The sequence below is a fragment of the Brassica oleracea genome, chromosome C1 (assembly GCF_000695525.1).
Source record: "Brassica oleracea var. oleracea cultivar TO1000 chromosome C1, BOL, whole genome shotgun sequence".
In the NCBI taxonomy this organism is placed as follows: Eukaryota; Viridiplantae; Streptophyta; class Magnoliopsida; order Brassicales; family Brassicaceae; genus Brassica; species Brassica oleracea.
Window position 1 is genome coordinate 36,963,588 of NC_027748.1, and position 18,498 is coordinate 36,982,085.

General features: G+C 33.0%; 3 protein-coding genes and 1 long non-coding RNA gene across 4 annotated transcripts; 1 reads left to right on the plus strand and 3 right to left on the minus strand.

Moving 5' to 3' along the window:
* Nucleotides 1-3,398: 3,398 nt before the first annotated feature.
* LOC106301358 lies at nucleotides 3,399-4,127 on the minus strand. Its single transcript, XR_001262195.1, has 2 exons — nucleotides 3,967-4,127; nucleotides 3,399-3,814 (listed from the first exon to the last, which is right to left on the minus strand). It is a non-coding gene; the product is annotated as an uncharacterized LOC106301358 (long non-coding RNA).
* Nucleotides 4,128-5,813: 1,686 nt separating this feature from the next.
* Nucleotides 5,814-6,639, minus strand: LOC106301986. Its single transcript, XM_013738492.1, has 2 exons — nucleotides 6,201-6,639; nucleotides 5,814-6,058 (listed from the first exon to the last, which is right to left on the minus strand). Exons 1-2 carry the CDS (start codon nucleotides 6,595-6,597, stop codon nucleotides 5,814-5,816), a joined length of 642 nt encoding a protein of 213 aa, XP_013593946.1. The 5' UTR covers nucleotides 6,598-6,639.
* Nucleotides 6,640-12,292: 5,653 nt separating this feature from the next.
* LOC106316353 (photosynthetic NDH subunit of subcomplex B 3, chloroplastic) lies at nucleotides 12,293-14,747 on the plus strand. The gene is made up of 6 exons (XM_013754232.1): nucleotides 12,293-12,597; nucleotides 12,933-13,043; nucleotides 13,130-13,186; nucleotides 14,166-14,228; nucleotides 14,307-14,369; nucleotides 14,503-14,747. Exons 1-6 carry the CDS (start codon nucleotides 12,367-12,369, stop codon nucleotides 14,590-14,592), a joined length of 615 nt encoding a protein of 204 aa, XP_013609686.1. The 5' UTR covers nucleotides 12,293-12,366; the 3' UTR covers nucleotides 14,593-14,747.
* LOC106316341 (aquaporin TIP2-1) lies at nucleotides 14,697-16,306 on the minus strand. Its single transcript, XM_013754222.1, has 3 exons — nucleotides 16,062-16,306; nucleotides 15,729-15,979; nucleotides 14,697-15,210 (listed from the first exon to the last, which is right to left on the minus strand). The coding sequence occupies exons 1-3, from the start codon at nucleotides 16,186-16,188 to the stop codon at nucleotides 14,839-14,841; spliced, it is 750 nt and encodes a 249-aa protein (XP_013609676.1). The 5' UTR covers nucleotides 16,189-16,306; the 3' UTR covers nucleotides 14,697-14,838.
* Between the last annotated feature and the right edge of the window lie 2,192 nt (nucleotides 16,307-18,498).

Genomic DNA, 18,498 nt, shown 5'->3' on the forward strand with positions numbered 1-18,498 from the left:
GTGATAGCAGCAACATTAAATCTTCTCAAACGTAGTCTGCAATGAAAGAAAGAGAGGTCGTGAGGATGGAATTAGATAGAAGAAAATATCAAAAAATAAGAAATAAAAAAGGGATTCCAAGGAGGTTTGTCTAACTAAAAGAATGAAAAGAGGCAGAGGAGGAAGCTAAAGGATGAGAATGAGAAAAAATGTTTGAGATCTAGGTTAAATTAAAGATATCATCACAAAATGGTAAAAATGTGGTTAAATTTTTTTGGACCATTTTCTGACTATATGTTTTGATTAATAAATTCTAACTATTTTATGACCATTTTTCTTATCCGTCGTAAAATGGTAAAAATAAAGTCATAAACATTTTTGATCATTTTTGTTGGTCGGAAAGTGGTCAAAATTTTCTGACCACTTTTTGACACTACGTTAGTTAAAAAGTTCTAACTATTTTGTGACCATTTTTATTTTTCATCACCAAATGGTCAAAACAAGATCATAAATACTTTTGACCATTTTTCTTGTAGTGGTAAACTGCTCAAAACATGAAACAGGTCCATTATTAAGTATAGCCCAAACGTGGAGAGGGGGATTTGCGATTAACATTGGCATTTGCTCAACTCCTTTGGCGGAATTGTGGGGTGTGTACTATGGTTTGTGCATAGCATGGGATCAAGGGTTTCGACGAGTGGGGGTGGAAGTGGACTTAGCGTGTGTGGACAGGGATTCAAGACTCTCATCCCCTGTCCTTCCTAGTACGTTTGTGCTATGGCATCATATCAAGAGACTGGTTAGTCAAATTTTCTCACGTGTATAAGGAGGCTAATCATCTAGCAGATGGATTAGCTAACTATGCGTTTTCTTTGCCGTTTGCTTTGCATTACTTTGAATTGATTCCAGAGCCTGTTGCGCATGTGTTATTGGAGGATTGTAATGGTGTGTCGAGAACTAGGCAAGTTTGCTTGTGATTAAGTTTTATTTGAATAAATAGTAGAAGATATTGTCTCTTGCATCCTACCCAAAAAAAACAATGCAAAGCTCGCTTTGGTAACTATTTTCTGTGAAAATAGTGAAACAGTAATGGTGATGTGACGACTTGAGAAAAAGGGAAAATGATGAACATCAAAGAAAGTGTGATTCCCTTTCTTTTATAGTAGTAGTATTTTTTCAACGGTAGTATGTAGTTATTAGTATGTAAAAAATATTTGACCAATAAAAAAATAAAAATAAAATGAAAATAGGAGAGAAAATCACAAAAAGTTCTAAAATAACAGATCATCAGAACCTTTTAAAAACTATGGAACCACTTGTCTTTTTCTCATTGGTAAAGTTTTATGTAAAATAAATAAATTAAATAAATAAATAGCATGTATTATAATAATAAATTTTGAGTGTTTGGAACTCCAAATCAGTATTCTCACTGTTGCCTGTCGGCAATCCTCTTAGGAGCACCTCCATTGATTAAATGGAGATGTGTATCTGATAAATAATAAATTATAAAAAAAAATAGGAAATGAAAAGAGTGATACCGTATGGGTGCAGTGATATCGTATGAGTGCAGAGAACTGATTTGAACTCTTTTACATACTTTCTTTACAAGTGGCAGTTTCTTATTTGTTTAATTTATTATAAAAAGAATATTTTAATTATTTACTGTAAATGTATTAAATAACAATATAAAGACGAGATGAGAAAGTTGATCAAAAAAAATAAAGACAAGATGAGAACCTTACATGCTTCTAGACCAATTAGCTTGCTCTTAGAGCATCAGCATCAGCAGTGATGATCAATTTTAGTGGAAAAAAATTATTAAAAACTAGAAAATAAGAGAGAGGACAGAAAAAAGGAAGAGTCGACTCGTTTAAAGATAAGCTTAGGACATCTCCGATCCAACTTTTTTTTTTTAACACTAAACTCTATTTTAAAGTAAAATCTTCTCCAACTTCACTTTATATCCCACTCTAGAATAGTGCAATTCTATTTTTTACTATATATTTAGAGTAATTCTATTTTTTACTCTATTATAAAGTGAAACTTTTTTATTTATACTTTAGTCCTGTTGTTTTTTAATCTTTTTATTTTCTAAATATTTATTTGTGTAATTTAATTATGAAAACAACACATTATGTTCAACACAATATATATAAACGTTAGAAACTTATTTTATTAGCCAAAAAAATAAGCACTAAATAAAAAATAATTTAATAAGATTAGCCAAAGAAAATAAGCACTAAATTTAAAATAATTTTATAAGATTAGCCAAAAAAATAAGTACTAAAATGAAAAATAAGGAATATAACATAAAATTAAAATTATAGATAATATTGACTTAATTTTCTGGTAAATTGCACCTAGATCCACCAAAATTGTAAAATGCTATCCAAATGATATTTCGTTTGAATAGTTTCTTGGTCGATTTAGAAAAATCAAAGATAAAAAAACTCATTTCGCATTCAAAATTTGTTGATCATTTGTGGGAAGAATACATTAACGGTGATGTTTAAGTTAAAATGTATTATGTTTTTAATATAATATAATGTAATTTTTAATATAATAAATGTTTGATATAAATATATAATTTATGAAAACTTTATGAAAACAAAATATAAAAGATTAATTTGTAAATTTTGTAAGTAAAAAATATTAGTCATAAAATAAAAAATATATATATTTAAGAATATTCATTTTTAGAGTCAAATATAGAGTAAATCATTGGAGAAAACTCCAATTCTATTTTAGAGTTATTTTATTTTAGAGTTACTCTATTTTAAAATGAAAACTACTCTAAAATAGTCTTTAACATAAGTTCAGGTACTCCTTGTCCACGTGTCTATTTATAGATTAGACACCTAACTTTAAAAGTTAAAATTTAATTACAAAAACTGGATTACTTTAAATATTAATAGAATAGCTAGAAATCCAACTTGAGAAATTTATCACTAAGGGTGTTCTTACGTACTTGAACAATAGTTTAATTTCGCTTAATGTTAAAAAAAATTTTGGCCTCCAAATTAAATTTTTAAAAATTTATTGTGTATTCTTATTTATTTTTAATTTTTTTAAAAAAAATTGTTGTTGTAATTTTTTATTCAGCTTACCTTTGAGTTTACTTTCTATTGTATCTCGCCAAACATTTTGGGCTTATAGATTAATATAATCGTTTTTGTGACAAAAAAAAAATTAATCAACTTTCTTCTTTTATGTATAATGTCTAATGTGCAAAACATGAATCGATAATGTGCAACTTTCTTCTTTGACCAAAAACAATAATCAATTTCTGTATAATGTGCAAAACATGAGGCAGATCCATTATTAAGATAGCCCAATCGATAATGCAAAGTCCATCTGGTAAATAGAGCCGTGGCCTCTTTTATCAATATAGATTTGGAAATGTCGATAGCAAACAAAAATAAAATAAAATAAAATTGAATGAAATACGCATATATAGTCCGTTACAATTGATAACGCATAATCTTATTGCCTTTATTAAGATGAAAAGAAATATAATTTGAAGAAAAAATAACATCAGATTACCACCATTGTTTATCTATGTGTCACCACCAAAAACTCTGTTACGCTTTTCCGTATGGCAAACAATCACCGGCAACAACTCTGAGACATTGGCAGATATGTTGATGCTCTGTATGCTCATGACTATGTTTTACATTATGTCCTTCCTCACCTGATTTGTCAGGTTCCCAGTTTATACAGTTGCAGCGAACAAAGCGTCTTGTAATGTTCTTCGAAAGCATTTCTTTGAAGCATTCCTTTTTTCCTTGTTTGCTGCATTTTCCAGGGAATGGGATTTCATCCCAACAGTCCCCGTCTATTTTTCTCAACCAAAATACATTGTTAGTTTATAAAAAAAATTAGTATATCAACGACTTTAATTAAGTCATTTTTTAAAACTCTTCTTTGCTTCTTTTCAGACATCATTTGTTGTTGTTAACAATCTATTAAAATGAATAATGTAATTACCTTTACCATGACTCAGAATGAAACATATGAAAACACAAGATACCATAACCAAAGTAGCACCCTTCATGATTCAAAATTTGATAAAGATTATGACTTGGAAGTCAGTCTTGCTCAAGTAATAAGTGTAGAACGTTTTGTTGTCAATACTCGTGATATATTCTAACCACACATCTAAAACCATTGTTCTTATTTATATAAACACAAAGTAAAAATCAACCATTGTTCCGAGTTAATTTTAGAGAAAGAAACATAAGGATCGAGTCAAGTCAACTGGATCGGTGGAATCAGTATTCAAATTTTAGAAAACACTATTCTTAGTAAACTTCACTTTTCATTATTTTGGGGATTTGTTTGAGGTTTTAATTGTTTTCGCATCAGTGGTTTCTTTTTCAATATTTCGGTTTTTTGAACTTTTATATACCATAAACTATTTTTTCGTGATCTTATTAGTTATTACTTAAATTTAAAATCTTGAATCATCGAGAACAATACAAAATTTGTAATAGTGACTACAGCAACAAAAAATCGCAATTACGATATATATCTTGATTCTGTGATTATGCCGCAAAACCATTAGCCTTGATGTGTTTAAGTGATGGTTTAGTCGCGGTACAATTGTAAATACATGTAATATCGTTTAGATATCACAAATCAATTTGGATTCAGATATTACATGTTATATGAGCGATGATCAAGCCACAAATCAAAACCGAATACTCAAGTTTAGCCTTTTCACACATTTTTAACATGTCAACACATCTAATACAATATATAGTCCTTAATCTACAATATTTCGCATCAGAACATATGAATGTATGTATACAGATAAATGCATTTCAATTTGCGCAAAATTTCAAAACCCAAATTCATTCGTTGGTTTAGACAAACAACTACGAATGCCTAGTCTGCTCAGATATGCATTTGGATGCACAAAGGTACAAACTCTAATCAAACAACTGATATCTAGATATAACATTTTCAGACATACGTAAATGAACACATATATGGATCGAGCATATACTTATTATGTCAACATTCTTATGTAAAATAGTAAATATTAACGTCAAAATTTCTAATTTTTTATAAAGTTAGAAAAATATCCAGTTCTTTTTTTTTTGTAACACTGGATGTATTGATAGAAGACAAAGACGTCCAACAAAGTTTACGAGGTCAGACCACATACGGTAAGCCCCTAAGAAAAGAGAAACGAAGAGCACAGAAAAACAGAGGTAACAAGGTTCAAGCATTGTATCAATATTTACTGCAACCCTGATAACCTGAAAGTACAACACAAGTGGCCTCATGAAATATCCAGTTCATATATTCAAAACTTTACTGAAGGTATATTGGTTACACTCGCACCTTTTAAATAAGCCTATAGAAATCAATGACAAGATCGTGGTATATAATGAAAAAAAGGTTTCAGAAATCACAATAAATATACTGAATACGTGAATGACACTTTGATTCTCAAAACCGTACGAATATGACAACATCAAGAATCCAAGGTTGCAAATATAAGTCTTTACGTGAATAATTAAACAAAGATAACCAACAACAACAGAAAGCGCTTATTTTACCAAAATAGAAAACAGAAAGCACCTATCCAAAACGTTGTTCAGCTAATTTGTTACAAAATTTTCAATTTGTTCAACGAATATAGTCTCTTAACAATCAATTACACTTTCTAAATTAACGTAGAGAATTTTCACTCAATAAATTTTTATTCATGATAATCTAATTTCATCAAGAAATGAGAAAATAATCCCCACCCTCCCACCAAAAATATTATTATAACTTCGCAAAAAATCAGCAGAATAGATATAAAATATTTAGGAATAGATTTATTAATTAGGTGAGAACTCAATCATCTTCTTTTGCTGATTCAAGTTCTTGTAAAACTTCTTTATAAACTCATCCGCCGCTTTGTCCACGTGTCCGTTAGCCACGTCACCATCTTCCCGTATTGGGAACGGTGAGTCCGTCACACGTAAAGGTCTCACTGACGGAGAACTCCGTCCAAATGCGGGCAAGCAAGGAGACAACGCCGTCAAAGCCTCGACGGACAAAGCCGGCGTGTTACTGCCACGTTCTTGTCCTATGTCCGTTAGTCACGTCACCATCTTCCCGTAACGGGAACGGTGAGTCCGTCACGCGTAAAGGTCTCACTGACGGAGAACTCCGTCCAAACCCGGGCAAGTAAGGAGACAACGCCGTCAAAGCCGGCGTGTTACCGCCGGTTTCTTGATTGCCTCCGCCGCTGAGAAGCTCAAGCACGGCTCTAGAGGTGGAAGTGTCGTCTTCTAGGGTCGGTGGCGCGTGACTGCACGTGAAGAGACTAATGTTGTTGTGAGTCTTCTTCTTGAAGGAGGCCATGTTAAAGGGAAATGAGTAGTTTGGAGTGTCGCTGCAGCTAAACTCGTATTCTTTCCGAGGTAGGGACGCGGCGGTGGCGGTGGTAGCTGAGGCTGGGACGCGGCGGCGGTTGTGGAAGATGAGATTCTTGCCGCGTTTTAGAGTGGCGTTAAAGTCGGCGAGGAGCTTTTGCTTTGAGATGCCTTTGTGTAACATGTACATTACAAAACGTACGATGTTCCATAGCTTCTTGCTTAATGGTACGTTCTTCTCCATCTCTGTAGTTAGAGAGATAATGAGATTATTTTTTTTTTGTTGGTTTTGATATTTGCTTATGGACTATAAGGATCAATGTGTGGGGTTTAATTTATAACGGGGGAAAGATAGAGAGAGAGAAGACTTTTCTACAAGTACTTCGACGTGGAATACTACATAAACATTTTTAACCATGACGTTAAATAGCTTTAGAAAATTAAAAACCCAAACAATGAAAAAGAAGAGGAAAATTTTGATGGTTAATCAACTTTTGCTTTACCTTTTTTTTAAGTGGGTTGCCAGTTTTCTCCAGAGAAAGAATGTGAATGTCCAAATGACCAGCGCGAATCGAACCCAAGTGGTTTTTCGTATTGGAGCCGAAGCTCCCTTGAATAATCAATTTTTGCTGTACGTTAGATTGCACTAAGTATTATAGCCATCTATATGGATATTAGGTCGTGCTTTTTCTATATTATATAAATTGATATACATACAAAAATAAACTAGTGGGGGTGTATAATGACTTGGCCTTCTTTTATGATAGTATATACGCTTTACAACTGCATCTTTTTTATTTTAAAAGTGTTAATTTGTTGAAGTAATAGAATAGAAAACTGTATCATATTGCCACTGTGGGTAAACCTTTGCCTTTATACTTACTTTCTAGTTTGTCTTTAAAAGTTTAAATCCCACACCATTGGTGTATCGTGAGTACCATAAAGTTTAGGCAAGGAATTTAAAAACATGTGTAATTGAAAAGGAGGTCCAAATTTCAAAGAAAGGCAAGTTCAACAACCCAAGTTTATGCAAATCTCTGCAATTACCTTTTTTATATTATACTTTAACTAGTAAGTGAAATTAACAGAGTTTCAAGATGAAATGGAGAATAAAAACATGACATGAAACTAAACTCATACGGCCTCATTACAATGCTCCTTGACGTAATGGAGCATTCCAATAAAAAAAGAATTTTTCTTAAATTTACTTTCTTTCTTGTCTATTTCAATACACAGACACCGTCTCTTCAGATATATGTAGCAAATGAACACAAAAAACACATCTAGGATCAAACAGGTGAAAAATAAAAACAATTCTAAGAAACTACATGTTCATTCCAAAGAACAATTGACTCCAAACAAGGAAAAAACGAAGACAAACAAAAGGACTAAAAGAAACCAAAAAGCTTACCATATGTATGATTCAGATCTATTCTCAAGTCTTTTACAGTCTTTATAGCCTCATTGTTGTGTCCATATCTCATGAAATAACATTTAACACCGGATACTAGCACACATCAAGATACTCTCTTTGTGTCCTCGGCGGATGCAAGAAGATCCTGCACTACATTAACAAATATGTTGTTGCTCTATATATTACCAAGGTACTGCTGCTGCTGCTGAGCTCAAGAGAGAAAAGGTCATCTGCACTTTCGAAATGATACATGTGCAAATTGGTCGTCGTCATTTTTCTTCTCGCTGCTACTCAATCCAGTGCTATGCCCCCAACCAATCCATTAATGGAGCTGATGTAGCCACTATTTAAGTATTTGGCATGATCAAGACATCTGTTGTATAATCTGAATCACATGTGTCCATCAAGTCAGGTAAATCAACAGCATTGTCTCGCTTCACAAATATTCTCTGAGCTGCTCACAAACATAAGTGCCACATTGGAGACTGGAGCTTCCCGTCAAGAGCAACTGATAAAGAAACAGTGTTCACACTTCCCGTCAAGACGAAACTGAACCAGAACTTTCACTTGCTTCTCGAAACGCATGCCCCTAAGATCCACCACCCGTGTTCTTAGACACCCCCATAGGTACCTTCACTCCCCAGCTTATATATCCAGATCATTAATCTACCAGAGTTCTCACATTCCAAAGTTAACAATCTATGAAGATTAGAACCTCTATAGCTGCTCTGCTACTTCCATTCTCAAACCCTTCAATGCGCCTATTGATGCTTCCAGGAGCGAGCAGGCCTAGAGAAGAGATACCTTGTGGGGCTTCTGTTATCAAGACGTTTGAGGATGAATTCGGAAAACTCAGACGTGTGAAAAGTGAAGGAGAGGTCACAGTGCTCTTCGAATTTGTAGACAGGAGGGGCTACCTTTGTCTTCACATCGTCATCTGTGACCGCACTTCCAAAACACACAAAGAGACAATCAATCGAACACCGATCTGGTAAGCTCCGATTCAGCTCGAATTCACAAAGATCACGATCGGGAGCTCAATCTCACCTACAAACATGAATTTTTTGTTCAATTTCCTCGACAATAAAAATTTAATTAAATTGCTGTAAAAGTTTTGAGACTTTGTCACTCATAATCAAACCATCAGCATCATAAACACCCCCACATTTCTGAACAGATTTTTTGTAGTCGGAACAATCTTTAGAAGCACATGGATCAAGTAAGTAAGCAAACATGGAAACATACAAAGTGATCATCTGAGAAGAATCCTTTTTCACCGTCTTACTGATCTAGAAGCAAACACGAGACAGAACACAGAGATCTCTGTAAGTGAGTACCGGGTTTAGACTTACACTGATCTTTGTAACCAAAACTAAAGATTGAGTAAGTGAGTAATCAAACCAAGATCTCTTTGTAACCCCTAAACAGAGACATCAATCAATCTGTTCTAAAATGTTAAGAATTCATAATTTACAAGTTGTATGAAACCACGGTTTCCCATTAAACTAAAGGCTTCACACATCCTTAGAGCTGTTAGTGTGGCCATCATGAAACATTACTACTGTTTGATTATGGTTGGTTATGCTTTTCATCTTGTAGAAAAAAAAAATTGGTTGGTTATATTTTCCATCTTATCAATATATCGCAACCAGAACTATAATGAAAGCTTATTAACCTATTGAAACTTTTTTTTTTGAATGAATGTTAAATTTTATTCATCAAAAAACTTGTTTAAAGTGGCTCTTTATTTTAAAAGAGATTATACTCATAACTCTTTACAACTTCAGACTCTTCTAAGCCTTCTATCTCCTATCAAAACTGTCAAAACGTATTTATAATCTTGTTATAAACCAGTATTGCAAAATTCCTTCCATACCTTTTACTCCTTTCATTTGCACCAGGCTGAGCTTGTTTCTGATTGATTTATCAATGAGCTTTGTCGAAACTTGCAGCGGCAGAGGCTGATCCCCATGACGACGCTTGTTTATTTTCTTTCTCCACAGCGTATTCAAAGTGACTTGAAAGGCATATCTGAAACAGAAACTCTTCCTTTTCTCCATTGTTGGGACAGTGATCAAATCTGCAATTACATTCCACTTGTTTGAGTATCAGCTGTGCAAGATCCCTTTAGCGAGATGTTCTCAAATCTGGGATGAGAAGGAGCACTTAAAAAATAGGTGGTTTCTTGTTTCATGAGCCGTTTTGCATAGAACACATGTAGAGTCCATGCCTTGACTCCAACAAGAAATTCGATCCATTGTTGCTAACCTGTCTCGAATTGCGATCCAAGCCATGAAAGCAAACTTTGGCGTAGCCTGAGAGAACCAGGTACTACTTCCCCAAGTACATTGCACCACTGTTTCTCTTATCTGCTGCCATGTTTCATGAGTTGAAAAACTTGGTTTGAAACCCGATTTCCACCTCCACAAATCAGCATCCTCCACTTCAGTACTCAGATTTTCATTAACAAGACCCAGCTTCCTTTCAATATCATTTGACAGAGGGCGTCTATGACTTTTTTTCCCTCCGTTGATTACGCAGAGCTTCCTCCAACGTAGCTTCCCTCCGGATACCCGTGTCTGTTATTCCTCTTTCACCAGCAAATCAGACATCACCCCAAAATCAGACCACCTATCGTACCAGAAAGAGGTATGATGCACATTCTCCACTGTTTTCATATGGAAGGTCTTTGCTACATATTGAAACTTTTGAATAAAAAAAAAAAAAAAAAAAACAATAATCACTAGTATCAAAGTAAGTGTTTTCATGCACCACGTGCATAAATAAAGTGTTAAAATTATATTCATAAATAAATTTTTATTAATTTTTTGATTTTATTATTTGCGTACAATATTTTAATTCTATGTAAAAATTAAGATAAAATAAATATTTTTATTTACATTTATATTTAATAATAATATATATATATAAATCTTGGAAAAAATTTTATTTATTTATTTTGGTTAATATATATTAAATAAAATTCTATAAAATTAAGGGAAAGTTTTGTTATGTGTAATTAACAAAACATAAAATTAAATAATATTTTTAAAATTTATAAATATTAAAAAGAAATAATCATAATATGATTAGAATTTTTTTTTCATGAAAATGCATAAAATTTTTCAAGATTTGTTTCAGTAATAAAAATTATAAAATTATTTAAATAAAATGAAATAATATTTTCGAAAATTATTATATATTACTATATTTCTAACTTTACTATTTATTCTTATATTAATGATGATTTATAAGTTATTACCTTATTCTAAAAACTTACTAAAATTATAAAACATTAAATGTAAATGTTCATGTCACAATTAGTCCAAGCCATGTCATCTTTATTAGTATGTCATGTCATCATTTGTACACCATAATTAACCTATTACAACTTTTGAATAAAACAAATAAAAAAGAAACAATACACATTTGTATCAAATCGAAAATAGCAAATTCAATTTCTATATTTATAACTAAAGTTTTGAAATTCTACAAACGGAAAGATGAATTGTACACTCCTAATATTAGTTGTTCTAAAAAGAAAGGAATTGTACACTCTTAATTAGGCCTGGACATTTTAACCTTGACCCGAAAACCCGAACCGGAACCGACCCAAAAATACCCGACCCGGAACCGACCCGAAAATTTACAAGTACCTTTTGGGTCTAAATTTTTTTTACCTGAAAGAACCGGAACCGAAAGGAACCGACCCGAATAGACCCGAACCCGAAAAGAACCAACCCGAATAGATCCAGACCCGAAAGAATCGACCCGAATAGACCCAACCAGATAATTAAGAACCGATTTGTACCCGACAAGAACCGATTTGTACCCGACTTAAAAACATGTATATCTAAAACTATGATTTTTTTGTGTTCTATTATATATATATTATTTTATGATTTAGTTGAAATATCTTTTGTTAACAATATTTATTATTATTTTGTAACATTTTTTAAATAATATGAAGTTTTAAAATGTAAAACTTAGAGTTTAAAAATATTTTATTTTAGTTATTAATAGTTTCATTTAAATTATATTGTAAAATTTTAGATATATATGAAAAATATCAACTACATTTGATGAAATTGGGTATGTTATGTCCTTTTCACATCCTAAATACCGAACCCGATCCGAACCCGATATGGACCCGAAAAATTACGGGTATTTTATGGGTATTTTAATTATAGACATGAACCGACCCGGACCCGAGAAGAACCGATCGGGATCTGAACCGAAAATTTCTAAGTACATATTGGATTTAAATATTTAAGACCCGAAAGATCCAGACCCGAGAGGAACCGGCCCGAATCCGACCCGAAGACCCGAAGACCCGAACGCCCAGGCCTACTCTTAATCATGATAATAAGATAACGTTCCATCATATGTATTTTTTTACGTAGAAGCTATATAGAAAAAGCCGGTACTGTCATTTAATGTTGTTAACCAATTAAACCGTCGCATGTAAAGCGGATAAGAGATAGAGGGGGCACCACACACTTCCATAGGAACCTCAAGAAGTGGTATAAAACATTATCCGAATCAAAAGACCCAACCCTTTTTATTCTTTTGATTATTTTTTTTAAAGAGAGCAAGACTATGGGAAGTGTACAGTTGAATGGTTCAGGCTTAGTAGTTTCTCTATCTCAAAATCATATTCTTAGCCACAAAACCAAACTTGGTAACCCCAAGTCGTCCTTCTTACGTTCAAAACACAATGCCAGCAGAGCCAAAACTATCCGAGCCATAAGCACCGCACCAGGAAGCCAGCCTCCAGTCGCAGATGAGCCGAATGATGAGCCTCCTGCTGTGGATTTTGCGTTCGTCCATGTAAGTAGTGATCTTCACTCGCTAGTTGCTCTTTTTCATTTCATTTTTGGTTTCGACTCTCTCATGCCTTGAATGTTTCATATGTTTGAGATGATATTTATCACTAATTGTATTCATGCAATTTTTTTCTTACTACAAGGTTTGCAACCTTATCATGTAAACGTTTTTATTTTAATCGAAAGCCCTTTGTCAAAATAAAAAAAGATAGTGATCTTCACTCTTGGCGAACTATTTAATAATATATATTGTTATTATATTCTGAGGTGGTTTTTGAATGGATGGTTAATTTATAGTAGAAACTTAAGTAACTGTGCTACTATAATTTAATTTTTCAGTCGGTGTTGCTACCTGACGGGACACCGGACGTGCATTGGAGAAGAGCGTGCGGTGGACAGAAACTTAGAGACATAATGTTGGATTCTAACATCGAACTCTATGGTCCTTATGTATGATTTTTCTTTCCCTCGATTTGATTGTTCTCTTAATCAAATTTTATTTGGAGTATCATATTCATGTGTCATTAACTTAGCAGAGTAAGCCCTTGTCAAACTGCGCAGGAGTAGGAACCTGCGCTACTTGCATGGTCGAGGTATACCAATAAGCTTGTAAGAAATGTTGTTTCTTCTTTAATTAAAATTTAAATGTTGGTTTATCAGATAACTTAATATATTTTTGACAATGTTTTTAAACCTAATCCGAACACTGAACCGGATAACTTACCGGGTTGTTGGGTCACTGGGTTGACCGCGGATGAACCGCAGGTTAATAAATGGATTAATTTTATTATATAATAATATATCAGTTATGTAAATAAAAATATAGAAATTAAAGTTTAATATTTTCTAAATACTTTTTAAAACATAAAATAATAGTTTGGATATGTATATATTTATGTTTACAAACATTTGGAAAATACTAACTTTAGTTTTTATATTTTTATTTTCATTTGACATACAAAATATCAAAAAATAGTTTAGACTATTTATAATTTTCTCTAATATGACATCTAAAAAAATCAAGATATAAAATTTATAAATATTTAAATATTTAATGTGAATAATAAATTTAACTTCAAATACAAAATAAACCAAAAGTAAAAATTTTCAATAACGAAAATAAACTAACATCAAATCATATAAACTAATTTTGGTTCTCTTTACCATCGTTCAATTCATTTTCTTCAGGTGGCATAGTGAAATATTCATCAAAATCTAAAAATAACAAATATAAAACTGAAAAAGGGAAAACCTAACCTTTTTTTTTGTCAGCACTTAACTTATTAATTGGAATTTTAGAATATAAAACATAAACTAAAAGTTAAAAAAATATAATTAAAAACTAAAAAAAGAAGTAAAAGTTATTTATTGGTTCAACCGATGGTTTAACTGGTATCGGGTTCTGGTTTTTACTGGATTTTTGCGGGTTTTTGCGGGTTTCTAAATGAGTTTTTCACAAAATCCAAACCAAATTTTTTCGGGATCACCGGATTTATCGGTTCAACCGCGGGTCCGGGTCGGGTTTCAAAACACTGATTTTTGATCATGGAATATTGATGGATGTTCTTGCAGATTGTAAATGGAAAGGAGCTTCTCAACCCACGAACTGACATTGAAAAGGAGAAACTCAAAAGGGTATGTTCTTAGTTATAACTACTATTTAACAATCTTGTATCATTTGGTTACAGAATAAAATAACAAATGTTTTTACAGAAACCAAAAAATTGGAGACTAGCTTGTCAAACCAACGTGGGAAATCCAGATTCAACCGGATTGGTAAAATTATATAATCTCTCTCTCTCTCTCTCTCTCTCTCTCTCTCTCTCTCTCTGTTATATAGTAAAGTAGTAAGTAATGTACAATTTTCTATCCATGTGACTAATTTATATATATATAACCTATTGAATAGGTCGTCATACAACAATTGCCAGAGTGGAAAGCTCACGAATGGAATATCCCTAAGAATGTAGCTATTGATGATCCCGATAGCTCTGCGTAAAACGATCTATTAATCTGTTATTGTTGTTACTATATCATAAAACTATAACGATCGAGTTCTTATATATATGTCGATACTCATATGACTAGCTGTTTAGATCCAACTGAATGGTTATATATAATTATTAATTAATAACCAAACAGGCTTCCGTTAAATGATATTCATACAACGAAACCGAACCAAACACCAAACAAAGCAACATATCGAGAGACGAAGAAATCAAACAAGAGTCACTGCATTTTCTGCTTAGAATTCAGAGGCAAGAGGAACATGTTCTGAAGAAGGCATGAAGACATTTCCGTAAACAAGTCCAGCGAGTCCACCACCGATGAGTGGTCCCACCCAGTAGACCCAGTGACCAGAGAAGTCTCCAGCTGCAACAGCTGGTCCAAAGGAACGTGCTGGGTTCATGGATCCACCTGAGAATGGACCAGCGGCGAGGATGTTGGCACCAACGATAAGACCAATGGCCAGAGGAGCGATGGTTCCAAGAGAACCTTTCTTGGGATCAGCGGCGGTGGCATAGACTGTGTAGACCAAAGCGAAGGTGATGATGATCTCCATCACTACTCCTTCAATGGCTCCTACTCCAGCCGCAACGCTGTGTGTTGGAACCGCCTGCGCTTTCACATAGTTTAAGCGTTTGTTTCATTAGTATCTAACTATTAAACAGCCTCAAGAACTGTATATACTCGAACAAAAGAAAACTGAAATAATGTTCTTTTGAATTAGACAAAAAGTTACAATATTATATAACTTCAATTTTTAAACAAACATGTGTTTAACATATGTTTTTTTGGAGAAGGTGTCTAATATATAGTTAACATAAACTACAGAAATGGACAAAAAAGTTATTGAGAAAACTCTTTTCTTTTCTTCAAACTTGTTATATATATTGTAACCTAATTAATAATCTAATTAGATTTGCTTTGTTGACCTGCAAAGCTACAAAAACAAGTATTTGTTTCCTAAAGGCTTTATTTTGCTAAAAATTACAAGTAGAGATTTAAAATAGTTGACAGATTTATTCTTCCTTTTAATGTGAACATTTTGCTTTGTTTTTAGGTTGTACCAGTGGAAACTATACAAACTGTGATATTAATTATATTAATAAGGATGCTGTGATGAGGACATACCAAGCCACCGGTAACGAACTTAAGAAGGAAGCAAGCGGCGGTGGAGCCGAGAAGCTGAGCGATCCAGTAGAAAACTCCGGTAATGAGTGTGATTTGACCACCGAGAGCAAGGCCAAAAGTGACGGCTGGGTTCACATGGCCACCGGAGATGTTGGCTCCGATTGCAACCGCCACGAAGAGAGCGAAACCATGGCACACAGCAATGGCGACAAGTCCCGGCGTATCAAGAGCCGCATCAGACGTCAGTTTCGCTATATACATAAATGTGACACATTCATTAAGTATAACGGACCCATGGTTACAGATTGTGAAAGATTATTTAGTTATGTTTACCGTAGGCAATGGCGGAACCAACACCAGCAAAGACAAAGAGCAAAGTGGAGATGAACTCAGCGAGGTAAGCTCTTAGAGAAGCCAAGCTGAAAGAATCATCAAAAGAACCAAAGGCAACTCCTGCCATTGTTTTAGATGAAGAATGAAGAAGGCGTTGAAGGTTTTTTTTTGCTTAATGAAGAAAATGATAAGACCCTTTGGATGCCATTCTCTATTTATATAGGAGTCTCGTCATATATACATGCACATTATATTTTAAACTAATCTTTTAAATTATGAGTTTATTTTTGTGGTGGGTTGGACACGTTAGTAAATGATTGTGTGTTTCCATTTTACTCTAGAGCTATTTGACTCGGGATAGGAAGTTGCCTAAAAAGACTAAAATAATGAAATTTACGTGGAACACTCTCGAAAAGCAAGATATGAATAGATGCCTTATGTGGAGGTGTATTTAGGCACTAGTCGGATTCCTTCTGGGGTGTCCGGATTACCTGGATTATCTAAAAAAAAAATCTTACACTCTAAATCAAAATCACTAAACACTAAAACATTCAAGGGTTTACGGTTTAGGGTTTAGGGTTTTAGTGTTTAGTGTTTTTTATTTAGAGTTTAGGATTTATCCAAGGGTTTAGAATTTATTCAATAGTTTAGGGTTTAAGATTTAGGGTTTAGAGATTAGGATTTAAGGTTTAGTGTTTTGCTGACAACATTAAAAATATTTTTTTTTAATTCTTTTTTGTGTAACTACTTTTTTTTAACTTTTTTTCTTAAAAACATAATATAATTTGACAATCCTTTGTTTTCTTTGTTAAAAGATATCGAATTTGAAATAATGAAATTTTATTGGTCGGTGAACCGAAGAATAACTCATATGAATATAGGTATGACTAAATCTATATCGTAACGCAATTTACTATATGTAAGCATACTATAATTCATGACAACACATTGGATATCCCTCTCTAAACTAGTGTAACAGCAATACGACAAAATAAGGTGGATATTCCTCTCTAAACCAAGTGTAACACTAGTACGACAAAATAAGTGAATATTCAAGGTATGAAACGAAAGTAAAATAATCAATAAACTAATGATTTTCTAATGATTATTCGTTCATTAGGTTAAAACTATATAGGAAAAAATCTCAAAATACTCCTTTATGTTTTGATTTTCAAAATACCACCAGGATATAAAATTTTCAAAATACTTTTTGAATTTACAAAAAAAAAAAAATTTACCAAGAGTATTTAAATCAGTTAGCAACTCTTTTTAAAGTTTCAAAGATTCTTCTTAGGTCTAAAGTTTGCGTATTTTGGGAATCTTTCAAAGATGTGATATTTTTGAAAAACAAAATTTATAGTTTATAGTTTTCTAATGAACTTTGAGCTATATATCAGTTTTTTTGTTATATAAAAACAAATGGTTTGTTAACATTTTATATAGAGCGGCAGCATGTCTCAAAAATTAGTCAACCATTTGGATCAAATGTTTGCGTATTAGTAACATTGGCCGGTTTTAAAGTAGTGGCCGGTTTAAAGTGATTGAAATAAGGGTGGTGGTGGACCAAAAAAAGACAGAGGTGCTTCAAAATTCAAAAAAGGATAGAACATACAGATGAGATTAGACTAGAGTGACAAGAAAACAAATGGATACGAACAAAAAATAAGGAGGGAGAAGTGTGAGCTGTAATCAATGTGTATGGGTGACAGACCGGCCAAAATATGAGGTGGTTGCATGTGACATGATCTTTTTCCTAGTGAAATGATCAGATTTTGAAGATGTGACTTGTTTATGATTATATTCCATTCCACGATGTTTTATTAGGTCCATTCACTATTTACTAACCCGGGTATGAACTTTCTCTATTATATCTGGGCAATACAAAATAGGAAAAATTGCCAAATATGACTCACAACTTGATTTCAAACACAAAGGTTAATCCAAATTTGAATCAAATGCAAAAGTACCCTAAAAGACTATTGAAATTACAACCAACCCCTTGTTAACAAACAAAAAAACCGAAATTTTTTTACGTTTCTAACCCTCGTAAGTCATCTGCCCAGACGACTTTCTAGTAAGTCGTCCAGACGACTTTCGAGTAAGTCGTCTAGACGACTTTCCAGGAAGTCGTTCAGACGATTTTTCAGTAAGTCGTCCAGACGACTTATCTGGACTAGTTTTACTTAGAAATAATTTAAAAATTTTGTAAGAAATATTTTGATAAGCGAAAAATTGAAATCATGTAATTAACATATGTTTTAAGAGATATAAATTAAGATATAACAAAAGTTAATTGTTTTCAACATAGATGAGTGAAAGTAGTGAGTCATGATATTCTTTGGTTTAGGTTTTGCCAACATATGTTGTAGTATTGTATGTGTTCTTAGGGTTAGATTTTGGAATGCATAAATGTTTTTTTGAAAACTTTAAAATTTAC

Coding starts and splice junctions, on each gene's coding strand:
- LOC106316341 (XM_013754222.1), bottom strand. CDS start 16,188: ATGGCAGGAGTTGCCTTTGGTTCTTTTGATGATTCTTTCAGCTTGGCT. Junction 15,980..16,061: donor TGGTTCCGCCATTGCCTACG/GTAAACATAACT, acceptor TTATGTATATAG/CGAAACTGACGTCTGATGCG. Junction 15,211..15,728: donor AGTTCGTTACCGGTGGCTTG/GTATGTCCTCAT, acceptor GTGAAAGCGCAG/GCGGTTCCAACACACAGCGT.
- LOC106301986 (XM_013738492.1), bottom strand. CDS start 6,597: ATGGAGAAGAACGTACCATTAAGCAAGAAGCTATGGAACATCGTACGT. Junction 6,059..6,200: donor AGGCAATCAAGAAACCGGCG/GTAACACGCCGG, acceptor ACATAGGACAAG/AACGTGGCAGTAACACGCCG.
- LOC106316353 (XM_013754232.1), top strand. CDS start 12,367: ATGGGAAGTGTACAGTTGAATGGTTCAGGCTTAGTAGTTTCTCTATCT. Junction 13,044..13,129: donor TCGAACTCTATGGTCCTTAT/GTATGATTTTTC, acceptor TTAACTTAGCAG/AGTAAGCCCTTGTCAAACTG. Junction 13,187..14,165: donor GCGCTACTTGCATGGTCGAG/GTATACCAATAA, acceptor ATGTTCTTGCAG/ATTGTAAATGGAAAGGAGCT.